Source organism: Cricetulus griseus, chromosome 5 (assembly GCF_003668045.3).
Source record: "Cricetulus griseus strain 17A/GY chromosome 5, alternate assembly CriGri-PICRH-1.0, whole genome shotgun sequence".
Lineage (NCBI taxonomy): Eukaryota > Metazoa > Chordata > Mammalia > Rodentia > Cricetidae > Cricetulus > Cricetulus griseus.
The window spans coordinates 180,166,434-180,182,617 of record NC_048598.1 but is presented as its reverse complement, the minus strand read 5'-3'; the positions used below and the strand labels follow the sequence as shown (position 1 = coordinate 180,182,617).

The following is a 16,184-nucleotide window of genomic DNA, read 5'->3' as shown; positions in this document are numbered from 1 at the left end:
TCCAGAGACAATTCCAAGAACTCCATGAATCTGCAAATGAACGACCTCAAGTCTGAGGACAAGCCATGTATTGCTGTGGAAGAGACACAGTGAGTGAATGCTACTGAGGCAAACGGGGCTGGGCAGTTCTGTGTCCTGACTGCCCCTCAATATCACAGTTGAGGATGGAGGAGAGTGAGAAGGAGACGGGGGAGACAGTGAGTAAGGAAACGGGACGGTTGGCATGGAGACAGGGAAGGAGGGGAGGAGAGAAAGGATAGAAAGACATGAGAGAAGGAGGGATAGAAAGGGTCATCAGAAGAGAGAAGCTGAGGAGGGAGGGTAGCAGGTGTGACTGAATCATGGATTCCTAGGATCAGCCTTATTCTACCTAAATCTTCATAAAGCGTCTACTGCAATAAATTCCCCTTCGCTGTTTCAAGGGAAATATTCTCCACTTCTTTCCTCAAGAATACAAAGGAAATTGTGACATTACAATTTTGCTAACATGCCAACAGGGATTTCCTATAGGCCTATCTGGTGGTGGATTTTTTTTTTAACTGAGGCATTCATTTCACAGAAATCATAGCTTTGACTGCTTTGACAAAATTCAAACCACCACACGAACAGTCTTGTACAGTCACTGTATCATGATCATTAGCAGAGTGTCCATGAGTCCACTAGAGAGAAGTAAACACATGACTGAAGAAAGGCAAGTATAAGAATTTACCTCTGAAACAGAAGATCATTGTGAGTTATGGGCAGCTTCACCCAGAGTGCATTCCCTTTGAGTGTGAATATTCTTAGTGACTGCCTTCTCATGGAGAAGGAAATCTCACAACGAACCACAAAATGTGAACCCTAACTATTAATTTTGTCATGAAAGACAAAAATTCTTAAGTAAGGGAATCTCATACAACTTCTCCAAAATGTTAGAAAAAACCGCAATCATTCTTGTGATTTTGTAAGATCCTATAAGAACAATGAAAAATCAGACAACCCCAAGATGAGACTCATTGAACATAAGGTGTGAAAAATATTCTCAACAACAGGACAACGTGGACAAGCAGGACACAGCACACATGGTGGAGGGTGCCCATCAGAACCTACACAGAAGGCGGCTCCCCAGTGTTCAGACCTGTCTCCACGGCTGCCACTCACAGCACAGAGTGTGCACACAGGAGTAAGGGATGCAATGTATGGGCTGTCGACTGAGAAAGACTCGGTGGATGTTCTCTGGGAGCTACTGATCAGGTTGTTTTGAACTATTCTCTTCAATTTGCTGATCATGTACAGTACAGAGGCATGAAGAAAAGCCCACAATCCCTGTTCTCTGTGCTGATCCTCACATAAAGCCACCAGTTCTCCTTGTTCAAGAATGCTCTCTCTCTCTATTTCCTGTCATATCTTAGGGTTCTCTCTTTTTATTACAAATGTAATCCAAAGACTAGTCTGTATTTTCCATCAAGAGATATTTTTAATTAGTTCAAATTAGAAACATGCCAGGTTCACATGTCAATCTATCTCCCTCTCCCTTCCCCTAAACCCTCTGCCAGCTTTCCTCCTTATACCCCCACTGCTCCTAAGGGAGGGGAAGGCCCTCATGGAGGTTTGCCAAAGTCTGTCATATCATCCTGGGCAGGGCCTAGGCCCTCCCCCATGTGTGCAGGCTGAATGCAACCCTACAAATGGGATGGGCTCCAAAGTCTCCTCTTTTGCTGTGGGATAAATACTAAACACTATCAGGGCCGCCATAGAGTTCATAGGCCTCCTTATTGACATCCTCGTTTAGGGGTCTGGATAAGTCATGTGCTGGCCTCCCAGTCGTCAGTCTATGGTCCATAAATTCCCTCTTGTTCAGGTCAGAAGTTTCTGTGGGTTTCACCTGCTTGGTCTCAACCTCTCTGCTCTTAGCTCCTCCATCTCTGCAACTGGGTTCCAGAGTTCAGTTCAGTGTTTAGCTGTGGCTGTCTGCCTCTGCTTCCATCATGCATTAAGTGAGGGCTCTATGATGGCATGTAAAGAAGTCATCAGGCTCATTATAGGGGAAGAGCATTTAGGGGAGCCTCTCCACCATTGCCTAGATTGTCATTTGTTATCATCCTTTTAGATCTCTGGAAATCTCCCTAGTGCCCGATCTCTCCTCGAACCTATAGTGGCTCACTATGATATGGTATCTCTCATCCTGCTCTCCTCCATTCTTCCCCGACTCAATCTTCCTGCTCCTCCATTTCCTCCTCTCCGCACCTCTTCTCCCCCTCTCCTTCTCTCAGCTCCCTCTCCCCTACGTTCATACTCCCAATTATCTCACCAGTTCCTGCCCCTTCCCATTCTCAGGGGTCCATGCATTCTTCTCTTAGAGTCCTTCTTGTTTCCCAGTTCCTTTGGTGAGGAAGATTGCAGGCTGGCAATCCTTTGCTCCATGGCTAAAAATCATATATGAGCGAGTACATACCATGTTTGTCTTTTTGTGACTGGGTTACCTCACTCAGGATGATTTTGTCTAGTTCCATTAATTTCAAGATTCTGTTAATTTTCCATTAATTCCATTAATTCCATTAATATTTTCTGCTGATCTTCATCAACTCTACATCTGACATGGGGCTGATATCCAAAATATACAAAGAACACAAAAACTAGTCTCAAAAACAACAATGAAATTAAACTTGCGGTGCAGAGCTAAAAAGAGAATTCTCAACGGAGGAATGTAAAATGGCTGAAAAACACTTAAGAAAGTGTTCAAAGTCATCATCCATCATGGAAATATAAAGCAAAACAACTCTGAGATACAATATTACACCGGCCAGAATGGCTAAAATCAAAAACACCAATGACAATCTATGCTGGAGAGGATGTGGAGATAAAGGAACACTCCTCCTTTGCTGGTGGGTGTGCAAACTGGTAAGACCACTTTGGAAATCAGTATGGTGATTTCTCAGGAAACTAGGAATCAGTGTATCTCAAGATCCAGCAATTCCTCTCTAGGGCACATATCCAAAGAATGCACATTCATACAACAAGGACATATGTTCAACTATGTTCATCTAGCATTATTTGTAATTGCCAGAACCTGGAAGCAACCTAGATGCCCCTCAACTGAAGAATGGATAGAGGAAATATGGTACATTTACACAATGGGTACTCTGTCTTTTCGTTACTTCACTTAACATAACCTTCAAGCCTGGTTGCATGATATTTCTTTTCATGGGTGCTCATTGTGAAGGGCAGACCTTCCCATACCTTGCCAATGCATTGGTCATATTAAGGACCATGGTTAACATGGTTTTGTAGTGGTCTTAAGCAGTAATCAGACTAAGAGAGAAATATAAAAGTACACAGAGACAGACAAACAGGAGGTAGTATGATTGATCTCCAGGCATGGTGTATCTTACTGGGCAGGTGATTCCAAGACCACTGACATGGCAACATAGTCAGTCCCTTTGGTCTCCTCTCAGAAAAACATTAAAAATGACATGCACTAAATGCTTGTGAGTTGCTTTCTCACAAGTTGGATTCTAGGTGAGGGATATGGAAGTGATTAACTCCACTGACACAAAGAGAAAAGACTAAGTAGTTCCAGTACCTGTATTTCACATATAGGAATCCAGAGGGATGACTAAATTCATATGACCAAAATCCTTCTAAAGACTCTGCTGGAATTCACAGTGACATTCATTGCATTGAAGATGGGGCATTCTCTTATGAATGTGGACTAATTTAATGTTTGGCATCCAATGCCAGCACAGGGTGGATCAAAAAATTTCCTCATTACATGAAACTGGAAATCCAGAAAGAATCAGGAAATGTTCCTGATTATTTTGACACTAGCTTCTATAAGAAGCACAAGGCAAACATCATTCACCTGAGGGAAGAGTGGAAACCTTGCCCTGTGCCTCCTTTTGTCCTCTCAGGGTCCTCCCTCAATGCAAAGCAACCTTGGGCTCAAGTTGAAAGCCCAGGCCTAGCTGAGCAGCCCCATCTCCTTCTCACTGGAGCCTCCAGCAGAGCATGGCTGTCCTGGTGCTGCTTTTCTGCCTGGCGAACTTTCCAAGCTGTAAGTGTCCAGGGTTTCAGGAGAGGGACTCAGCCATGTTGTTATGGGATTTATGAATGATGGTGATGTTGTTTGTCCCCAGGTGTCCTGTCCCAGGTGCAGCAGAAGGAGTCAGGACCTGGCCTGCTGCAGCCCTCACAGACCCTGTCTGTCACCTGCACTGTCTCTGTGTTTTCTTTAAGTGACTACAATGTACACTGGGTCCACCACCCTCTAGGAAAGCGTCTAGAGTGGATGGGAGGAATATCATGGGATGGAAACACTGGGTATAATTCTGCTCTCCAATCCCAAATCAGCATCACCAGAGATACCTCCAAGAGTCAAGTTGTCCTAAAACTGAACAATCTGCAGACTGAGGACACTGCCCTGTATTATTGTGTCAGAAACACAGTGAGAGAAATCCAGTATCAGCCTGAACAAAATCCTCACTGCATGGATAGTCACGACCAACAGGGGGAGCAGAGGACCAACAGGGACTCCAAGGACCAGTCTGGGTTGCTTCAGGAGTTAGGAAGTATTAAACTATGCTGCATGAACACTTGCTTTAATTTTAGAACCTATGGTGTCCACTTTCCATAAAAAATCCACTAGAGATCCCTCTTGACAGTTGTAGCCTTATAAACTTGGTATTTTTACATGTACTAGAACCAATGGATTTTCCCCACAAAATAATTTATAATTTTTTCTTATTGTAAGAAAGGTTGACATATAATTTATGGTGATATACGTGTGTGTGTGTGTGTGTGTGTGTGTGTGTATAAAATCTGCTTAAAGCCATTCAATTTATTTCATATATGTACATGGTCTTCCACAGGACACCACAATGTATTATACTTGTGAACTGTAAGTTCATTAAGTATGCTTAGAAATCTTGATTAATCTGTAATTTGTGGGTTGATTTTTTTTACATATGATAGAAAAAGGACTCCTATTCTGCGTTTATGTTATGAGATCTTGGAAACTTGAATATTCATATTTTCTTTCTTGTCAACCAAGAGCACATAAGAAAGTTCACTTTGTTTTGATTTTTGACAAATTACATTTTTATATATTTCCCTTTGTAAAAGTAGAATTTCATGTCAGAGTCTCAAATAATTGTTCCTCCCCAGGTGAGTCATGATCCCCCAAACCCCATCATTATCAGCCGTCAGTGTGCACATCCCAGCTGATGTCAGCTCCAGACCTGGTCCCATCTCTCTGAAGTTCTTCCCATAGAAGGCTGCTGTGACACCAGCAGTTGTGTGGTGAAACTTTGGGGACAGAATTGACCAGATTCTGGGACTTAGATTCCCGATATTAGGATTCACAGCAGTGAACTGAACAGTCCACACAAACTGAGAGCAACAGATCCACTGTCTTGTTACCCAGGGTCAGGCTGAGGATCAGCACACAGGAATGTTGAGGTCATGGGATGAGCAGGAAGACACTTTTAAATGATTGGCTAGACCTAAACAATAGCAAAGACAATGGCTAGAGGTTCTAATTCTCCAGAATTTCCCTTTCAACAAAGAAAATATACAACCTGACACTGAGAGTCTAAGACTAGGTCCCAAAAGCCCATGCACACATCAATACTGCAGTAATAAATTATTAAACAAACAAGTTCAAGTGCCCCCCTGGAGTAGAACAGAAGAACCAACTCTGCATAGGCAGTCCCTGAAATTCTCTGCTCCCGACTATGTCTTTTTATTCCATCTAGGGAGTTACACAGAAAACATAGCCAGTTGTTATAGATGCAGAATCCTGGCAATCCCCACCTCAATGTCAAAAAGACCAGAGTAAGTGTTCTCAAAGCATGTGCCCTGATCGTGTGTGACAATAATACACATATTCCTGCTCTGTTCTTTCCCTAATTCTGATTGACCATGAGGAAATAAATATCAAGCTTGGTGTCAAGTGTTAAAAAACAAATAAAAATAGCTAATTCATGAATTATTTATAGATTTTTCTGTAAGTAGATTTTATAGAAATAACTGAAGAACCTCACCAGTTGGCCTGCAAGATGTCCCCAGATAAAGTGGCTGAACCTGAATCATTCAGAGCAGACATGGAAATAAATTTCATCAGTACCTGGTAGCCTCAGATCTGTTATGTTCGGCTCTCACTTTAAACCATGTTATAACAATTATTCCCATCTAGTTGATTCAGTGATTTATTAACTTTGTAAATTTCTTAACTCTCACGTAAAAAATAAAAATATCAACAACTATAATGGCATTGCAATTGTGATGAGAAGACTCCAGGTATTTAAAAAAATAGATTCATAGTATAATCATGAATCTAACGGTGGTATAATTAGCAATGTGATAAGCCATTATTTACATTTAAGGAAATTTACAAATAATTAAATGTTGAAATGTAATGATGTAAAATAAAAATCTGTACAGTTGTTATTTATGAAGACTCCTTGCTAGAGTACTGTGTATCTAAGAACCACAAGAGATTATCCTAACGGGTGGGTGTATTACTCTACTGTCTGTATTTTTTGTTACATTCCTACACTATTTTACTTAAATGATGTTAAAACTGATTGCATTTACCCCAACTATCATAGTTTTCACATACAAGTGCACTGTTGAGAGACTACAAATTATTGTATTGGGGTGATAACCTTATAAAATCAATTCTCTGCATATATGAAGAATATAACATCATATTAACTATGGTCAATATCCACACAACTCATGGTTTAAATAGTCCTTCCAATACAACAGTCTAGTCTTCTCAGTCTACAGTGTATAACACAGGGACAACCTTCTCTCAATGTTACTTAATCTGAGAACTTTTTTGTTGGTTTTTTTAAGGGTAACTTTGATAAGAGTCCTTTTGTTCTCTCAGTGACTGGCTTTCACTCATAATATGTCCTTGAAGGTTCATTCAACTCTATATGGAATTCATGCTGTGGTTAACAGAGCTGCTGCAAACATGAGAGGGAAGGTTCTGACTGCACATCCAGCCATGGAGAAACTTCTCAGTGGTTCAGACAGCATATTAGGGTTCCTGCAGGGAATTAGGTTCAGTCAAAGCCAGCGACTCACATATGGGTGAGTAGACAAAGAAATGGATTTTTGCATTTCCAGTTTAATTTTCTCATCTCACTACTGCACTCTGTGTCACTGCTGGATCCCCTGTCTAAAGGTCTGAGGTGTGAATCCTCATGAAGACACCCTCACTGAATGGCGCTTCTAGCTCTCACATCCCTGTGCTCCCTCTCCTATGCATCATCAGCTTGGGGCTGGTCCTTGAGTAAAAGTAGGGACAGATTCACATTAGTTACCTTGTTTAACAATGATGTATGGAGGTGCTGTGGGCACACCGTAACATCTGCTTACTAACATGTGTCTTGTTGAGATCACAGGTGAATGAACACCCATGAAAACACTGTACTGCAAGGCAGAAAACATTCATTGTGTCCCTGAGGTTTCTGTCAATTTGTCCTTACATGGTTATATCAGTCACTTAGGGACAGACATACTGACAATGTTTATGCTTGTGAGTGAATTCTACTGGTCTTTTCCCCTCGTACATAGGTTTGCTGAATTTCTCTAATGGCAGTAGACCTTCCTGCTCTCTCTGTTTTCCATCCTAATGGATTGTTTTCTTCAGGCATTGCTTTCACACTGCTTTGTATTCTAGGTTGGGAAGTCTGTTTTACACAGGACCATTGTGTCCCACTGTCTTGAAACTCAGCAGATACTCAAGAAGTGTTGAGTTTCTTTGTAACAGACGCATGAAATGGAAAAATCATGAATGTTGCCATCCTCCACCTGTCAGAGACCTGCCTACGTTTTGGAATATTTGAACACTGTGAAGCTGTGTTGCTGTGATTGATGTAATAAAAAGCTGAATGGCCAATACCCAGGCAAGAGACATAGGCGGGACTTCTGAGCAAAGGGAAGAAAGGAATGCAACATGGGGGTGCATATTTCCACATAGGAACCGAGAAAGCGTAAAAGCTATTCAAACATACCAACAAGGAGCCAGACACAGCTTTCTAGTCCACAGCCTTTCAGGCAGGCTATGAGTAGAGAAGCACTCCATGCAGCTGCCTGGGGGCTTGAGGCAGCCAGTGCCACTTGCACAGCTGCACAGCAGGCTCAAAGCTTGGCTCACATGGTCAGAGAATGCTGCAGACACTAGTAAAACAGTCCAGAACATGGAAACCTTTCAACAGATTCAGTAACGTGTGTGTATACAATCATAGAAAAGATAATCAGTTTACAAATAACAAGCAAGTTCCTTAATGAAAGAATAAAGTAATACAGAAAGAATAAGCAACATAAAGATGGGAAATATACAGGGTATATTGATCTTATAGGGTATTGTGTTAGATTTGAATTTCTAGTGCTAGTGTAAAAAATTAATAGGTGCTGAGAGACATCAGATTATGGAAATTGATAAAGTAGCCATCCTACATAGTTTTTAATTGTCTTAACTTAAAAATGGAAGTCAGAAATTTATGTTGCATTGAGGGAGAGGTTGTGCCTTTATTTCCACTAGAAATTAAAAGCTATGGTTTTCTTATCAATTAAGGAAGATCAGATTTGATTGGGGGTAACCACCTGAAAATATTGGCTACAAATACGAATAAAACAAATTTAAAAACTACAAAACAGGTGACATATATGCTCATCCCTCTACCTGGGACCAACTCTTATGAGACGGGATGAGACATGATTAATCTGTTGGCTTCAGAGACCTCATGACTTATTATTGAATGCCATCCTTTCATATGGTGTGGATAGAGATTTGGTTATGCAGTCCAAAAAAATATAAAGATGCCTTTTACCTGCTCAAACATAGAACAAAAATGTCATCTTTAGCTGAGTTGTACACATTGCACATTCCATGTTTGTGTCAAATCAGATGTAAATGTTATCTTTACAAATTTGTGTGTTTTCAGAAAAAAAGAACCATTAACCAGTGAAGACAAAGATCCCAGATGATCCAGGCTCTCATAGTGACCCTACTACAGTTTCCTAAAATTCTGCATCCCAAACAACTTCAGAGTTGCTATCTGAGATGGTCCAGCCTCACAGACTCTCTATCCAAGATTTCAGATGAGCTCTACACTGTCCCATCTCAAGAGACTAAACAAAATGATACAGCTAGCTCTCCCAGGACTTGACCATTGTCCCTGCTTTCTCAGGGTCCCGTAGGGAAACCTGTGCCCTGAGACAACAAGAAGCCATCTAGTGAACACAACATCCACATTCCAGAGAGGGTAAGTGGGATTTTTTTGTTACTAAGAGGGTTATGGTTGTTTGTCATCATTGGGTAGGATTGGGTACAAGATTTATTTGATCATTTTTCTGGAAAGAAGCTGAAAAAAGGGGGATTATATTCCGGGGTCTCCTTATGAATGGAAAATAGGGGATATAGAACTGATTGGAATAGAGGGTGGATTCTTGAGTCTATTTTTGAACTAAAAAACAACTTCTAGTCTCAAGTATTTTACTTTGATATGGATATTTGTATAGTGATACAAATTTATGGTTATTTTTGATATACTGTGTGTGTGTGTGTGTGTGTTTCTACTCTTGTTTAAGGTGTCGTAACTACGTACTTCATTTAAAATATAATTTAATGTTCTAGGCATCCTAAAAATTAATGAAAAGCCTTGGATATGCTAATTGTATAAAGTTTGGGAAATGAAAAAATCTAAAACAAAAAGTTATTTGTTTCCTGGTGGAAAGATGAAGAGGACAGTGGGAGGAATTTTAAGAAATCTAAGGGAGAAAGTCAGGAATCAAAAAAAAAACTAAGTTTGCTGCAAATAGGCATTTGAATCCACAGCAAACACTTAGCAGCAGAGAGACAGTGACAGGGGATCTCACATTTGCAACCTCCAAATTCCTGAGCACAATTCTCTCAGCAATGAATAAACATCAGGAAAGACTCACATGTGCTCACCAAGGAGAAGGAATGAGAACCCGTGTTTGGATGACACAAAAGGAAATAAGTCAACCTGTGTTCTTATCATAGAGAACGAATTATGACAACCACTGTAGGCAGGTCTGACCAAGACAAGAATTTAATCAAGGAGGATCCAGGTCCATCCCAGGCAGTGGGACAGACAGAGCTCTTGTGTAGAAACAAAACTGTGTGTGAAGCCATTGCATTTCACGTTCATACTGAGGAGACATGCCTGTATATGCACACAGCAAGCTCAGATCACAGACACAAGACAGAACTAAGTGGAACATGGTGAACTCTGAACAAGGGAAAGCTGCACCTGTAGCTGCCATACTGTGTCACTTCCTGAAACTGACATTGTCTTTGATGTCTTACATCTGCTCTGAGCACTGCCCAACTCCAGAGCCTGCCTTAGCAGGAAGACATGCAAATGAGGCTTCTCTGTGCCCATGAAAACCAGCCCTGCCCTGAACCTGCAGCTCTGGCAGAGGAACCCAGCCTTGGATTCCCAGGTCCTCCCATTCTGTGATCAGCACTGAACACAGACCACTTGCCATGAACTCAGGACTCAAATTGGTTTTCCTTGTCCTTATTCTAAAAGGTAACTTATGGAGACGAACTGCTGTGTGTTCTGTACTGATGAGAAAAAGTAAAATATAGCATCTGTGACAGTTTTCTGACTAGAATTTTCTGTGTTTGCAGGTGTCCAGTGTGAGGTGCAGTTGGTGGAGTCTGTGGGAGGCTTAGCACAGCCTGGAAAGTCCCTGAAACTCTCCTGTTAAGCCTTTGGATTCGCCTTCAGTGACGATTACATGCACTGGGTCCGCCAGGCTCCAGGAAAGGGGCTGGAGTGGGTCTCAAGCATTAGTGGTACTAGTCTTAATCTACTATGCAGACACTGTGAAGGGACGATTCACCATCTCCAGAGACAACGCCAAGAAGACCCTGAACCTAAAAATGAACAATCTCAAGTCTGAGGACATGGCCATGTATTACTGTGCAAGAGACACAGTGAGTGAAAGCTGCTGAGAGCTCAGACACAAACCTCCCTGTACGCCTCAGGACCAGCAGGGGGCGCTGAGAGCACACAGGGCTCTGGCCACAGAAGAGCCTCTTCTGAGAGGCAAACAGGGTTGGACTCCTCAATATCTGTGCTGCCTCTCCATATCACACTCAGGGATTCTCTCTGCACTTATGTTGTAGTAATCTTTGAAATGTCCTAATTTCTATTTAAAATCTGTTTCCATTGTGATAATTGTCTTTGTATTTATGTTTATACAGTTTTGCCCTCCTCTGCCAACTCTCCTTCCCTCCCTCTTTCTTCCTGCCTCTTCTTCCTTTCTCTCTCTCCATCCCTCTTGCAGTCCCCCTCTGTCCTGTCTATCCATCCCTGAGTGTGTGTGTGTGTGTGTGCGTGTGTGTGTGTGTGTGTGTGTGCGTGTGCGTGTGTGTGTGTGTGTGACAAATGTTTACCTGTGTGATGCTTCCTAGTGGTCAACTCAGGCCCTTCAAGCTCACATTTCACATTGTTCTTTTGCAGACAGGGAATCATCAACATAGTTTAATGTCACCAGAGTCTACAAAGAACATGCGCTTGATCAGAGAGAGCAGTTCAAGAGTTTGTGCTGCCGGATCACACATTGTGAGAGACGAACGACATTGTCAAGTTCTTCTTCCTCTTGGTGTCTTCTGTTCATCCAAGCAGGTATGTCAAGGATAGATGCATAGGTGTGATGAAAAGGGAACCAACTCCTGTGGCCACACACTGAGGTCATGCAGTCCCCAAGTTATACTATAGGATTCCACATGATCTGAAAACAGCAGGCTCAATAGAGTGCTAGCCAAATATGTGAGGATGTAATGAATTAAAGACACGGCAATAGGTATCCAATCCCCAGGAATGTATGTTCCCAGTGTCTCTGAGGAGTTCAGGGGCCATGAGAAGGAGGATGTGTTCACACAAACAGTCGCACTGTTGGGAACTGATGAAGAAAAAGGATGGAGATGGGGTGACTCCAGTGTTCATGGATGCTGTGCAGATTTAAAGGACTCCATTTGTGAGGGAAGGAAGCCACAGATGGCCAAACAGCTGCTCATCAGATCATTGGAGAGGAGGCCTTTAATGTTCTACAGTGATGGATTTTTAACACACTTTACTATTTTGACAACACTTTTTGTGTTTTATTTGAAAACACATGTACATTTGCAATGTATCTTGGCCATATACTCACTCAACTCTTTCCTTCCAATTCCCTCTCCTTGGCCCTCACAACACATTTTCCTCCCAAGTTCATGTCCTCTGTTTATAGCATAAAAGTTTCCCACTGGTGATGCCAACGTACCCATGGCTGTGAAGTCATCCAAGGGTTAAGACAATCAACTAATAGATATATCACGAAGTAAAGTGACTCTCCATCTGTCAGGTTCCATCTTTAATGCAGAGTCTAGGACTGTTCACAAATGTGTGCAGTGTTTATCCACAGACAGAATGTCACATAAATACCCCAATATCCCCCACATCCCCACCCCTTCATATCTCTCCCACAAAGGCTCAAGACACATCAATAAAAGTGTTCAGGGGTTCAGCAAAGGGACCATGGCATGTCATTATGGGTTGTATGACTGATGGGGATTTTGATTGTCCTGTCTCTGGTGCAGCTGAAGGAGAAAGGACCTGGCCTGGTGGAGCCCTCTGAGACCCTGTCTCTCACCTGCACTGTCTCTGGGTTCTCATTAACCAGCTATAATGTACACTGTGTCCGCCAGCCTCCAGGAAAGGATCTGGAGTAGACGGGAGGAATAGGTTATCATGGAAGCCTAGCATATAATTCAGCTCTGCAATCCAGAATCAGCATCAGCAGGGACACCTCCAAGAGTCAAATTTTCTTAAAAGTGAACAATCTGTAATCTGAGGACACAGCCATGTATTACTGTGCCAGAAACACAGTGAAGAAAATCCTGTGGGAGCCTGAATAAAAACTCCCGACAGAGACACTCCAGAGCAGCAGGGGTCAATGAGATCCTACAGAGGCTCCCATAATCAGTATGAGGTTTCTTGGGAACTGACAAATTCAAGACTATTCAGCATGAGCATGCCTTTTTATGTTAGCACCAGTGGTTTCCTCTTCCAGCCAAGGAAATCCTCCAGAGGCCCCTCTACTGTCATATTCTACTCAAGTTTTGTATTCACAAACTGGAACACATGGTTTTTCTCACAAGCCCTCTAAGATATCCAGGTGCTGATTGTTAACACTTTCAATGCCACATAGTTTTATACATTCCATAAGGGGAGGGAGGGAGGGAGGGAAAGAGAGAGAGGAGAGACAGAGACATAGACTGAGAGAGACTGAGAGATTCCAAAAGGAATCATGAGTTCTGAAAGATTTGATAGTAAAGCAGTAAAGTTCAGTAAATAAGCTTGGGAACTTTAAAAATCTGTAATTCATCATGTTAAGTTTTCTCCATGTGATAGAGAAATCACAGCTTCCCCAAATTAATGCCATTTTCCCAAGAGATCTTGGAACCTGAATAAGTCATGGATTCCTTCTTCTATACAAAGAAGATCCTATGAAAGGTTAGAGTTAATAATCATGTTTGATAGACTCCTTGTTACACATTTGAATCTTGGTAAAAAATTGGTTTTCAGGCAAAGACCTAAGGAATTATCCCACAACATGTGGAATGACAAGTTTTTCTGTGGGGGTTAACTCATAAAATTCTACCCTCTCCATATATGTAAACCAGTATGGATTCTCATTAACTGTGGTCAACAGTCATAAACTCCTTATTTGGGATAATCCCTCTCATGTAACTATCTTCACACTTTCACTGCCCAAAAAAAGGGATGGCCTACCATAATTTTGCTTTCCTTGATATCTATTTCTTAGCGTACACTTGATAAGAGGTCCTTGTGTTCTCCTGGTGCCTGGATGTCATTTACAATTAGACCTCTAGTTTCTTCTGGCTCGATGTAGTGTGTAAAACAGAGCTGAGGTAAACATGAGAAGGAAAGTTATGACTGCTCATTCAGTGTAGAGAAGCAACTGGGTGTTATGATAAATCTTTCTGCCAAAAGCCATCTGAGCCCCACCGCCACGTGTGAGCTTTACGCCAGCCACCCGCCTGAGTTAGGCTCAAATGAATACACAGAACCTTATTTTAGGTACAATGCTGCTTGGCCAATGACTAGGATTCTCATCTGTTAGCTCAGTCTTAATTATCATAAATCTATATATTTTATAGGACTTATCTTATTGGATGCCTTATTGGCGTCACTCATTGCTGGTGGCTCACATCCTGTCGCTGGAGGTGGTGAATGGGGAAAAAAAAGGATGCTTCCTGTTTCTCCTTCTTGAAATATGAGTCTCCTTGCTATGTCACTTCCTTCCTGGATCACCACTTCTCTACTACATTTCCCAGAATCCTCTTTGACTCATAGTCCCATCAAACTTGCTGTCTCATTGGCCAAGCAGCATTTTATTTAACAATAAATAAGATAAACATACACAGAAGTACATCCCCCATCGACTGGGGATTTATGTGCATTTCCTGACACATGAAATAGGCAGCTCATAATCACCATGAGACTTAAACTGCCCAAGCATATACACATAAATAAAATTAAGGCATTTCTGTGTCTTTTTCTCATCAAGCACTTGGAGGTATTCAAATTTAAGAGTTCTTGTGTAGTATATATGAGGCCTCCATTCAAATGTCAACATTTCAAAACACATACCTCATTTTGACTAATAAATACTGTGCTTGTAATGTCACTACTCCCTCTTAAAGGTTATTAACAGGTTACTACTAATGAAACAGCGTCTAAGACATCAGTATTGTTTTTCTTCTCAAGAAAAGAAGATATGTGTTTCACTTATCTGATTCAGCAGGGTTAACAGATACCTCAGGGAATACATAGTTGAGAAGTGATGTCCTCATGAACAGATATCTTTTGCCCTCCATCCTGTGATTGGTCTCCTTCATCTTGACCAATCATAGGAGTTGCAAAATGTTTCATGAATCTTACAACTGTATCAGCAGACAAATGCATATTAAAGACAAAAGTATAAAACTTACCTTGGAATCAAAGGAATGAATGCTATTTATTAAGTGAAAAAGGAAAATTCGTGTTTCGATGGATATGAAGGGATACTTTGCTATGTCCATGGGAACATAGTTCTACTGCAATATTGGAAAATAAGTGTAAGCCAAGAGATACCTTAATAGAGGGAGCCATTCTGGGGTTAACAAGAAATATGGCACAAGGGAAATGTCCAGGGATCCACAAAGTTGGCCCCAACTAATTATCTAAACAATAGTGGAGAGGCTACCTTAAATGCACTTCCCCTATAATGTGATTGAAGACTATTTTAAATGCCATCCTTGAGCTTTCATCAGTAGCTGATGGAAGCAGAAGCTGAGATCCCCAGCTAAACACTGAGCTGCACTCCAGGAATCCAATTGTAGAGAGGGAGGAGTGATAGCAAAGGGGTCAAGACAATGCTGGGGAAACCTAAAGAAACAGCTGACCTGAGTAAGTGGGAGCTCAGGGACCCCAATCTGACAGTTGGGAAACAGCAAAAACTGAATCAAAGCCCCTGAATGTGAGTTTCAGTTGGGAGGCCTGGGAACAGTATTTATCCCTAGTGCACGAAAGGGTTTTGGAAGTCCATTCCATATAGAGGAATAATCTTGGCCTAGATACATGGGGGAGGGCCTAGGTCCTGCCTCCAATGATGTGACAGACGTTGATGATCCCCCATGGGAGGATTCACCCTCGCTCGAGAGTGGATGGAGGGGATGGGATGGAGGGGGTGATGGGGGAAATGGAAGGGAAGGTGGGAGAGAAAACTGGTATTGGTTTATAAAATATGGTTGATTTTAATTTAAATAAAAACCAATTAAAAATTGTTAGATAAAATATAAAAAGGAAAAGGAAGTCTATAAAGTGTGGTGAATCCTTAATATTGAAATGATGTTCACAGAGATAATTTACTCTGTTGTTTTCTGTATCTGTCACTACTGTGAAAGGTATCTTATAACTGCTCTGAGCAGTACCCTGTTCCCAGGTCCATCTCCAGAGCCTGCTCTAGCAGGAAGACATGCAAATGTGGCTTCTCTCTGCCCATGAAAACCAGCCCAATTCTGACCCTGCAGCTCTGGCAGAGGAGCCCTGCCCTGGATTCCCAGGTCCTCCCGTTCTGTGATCAGCACTGAACACAGGCCACACACCCTG

At 41.8% G+C, this 16,184-nt stretch overlaps 2 pseudogenes and 1 gene segment (V, D, J or C); all 3 read left to right on the top strand.

Moving 5' to 3' along the window:
- The first annotated feature begins 3,987 nt into the window (after positions 1-3,987).
- Positions 3,988-4,612, top strand: LOC118239018. The segment is given in 2 exon segments: positions 3,988-4,033; positions 4,116-4,612. Coding segments are annotated over 2 exon segments (543 nt in total).
- A 5,892-nt stretch (positions 4,613-10,504) lies between these two features.
- Positions 10,505-10,978, top strand: LOC113831737 (annotated as a pseudogene).
- Positions 10,979-12,550: 1,572 nt separating this feature from the next.
- LOC118239017 overlaps positions 12,551-16,184 on the top strand; it is a 6,560-nt pseudogene continuing 2,926 nt past the window's right edge.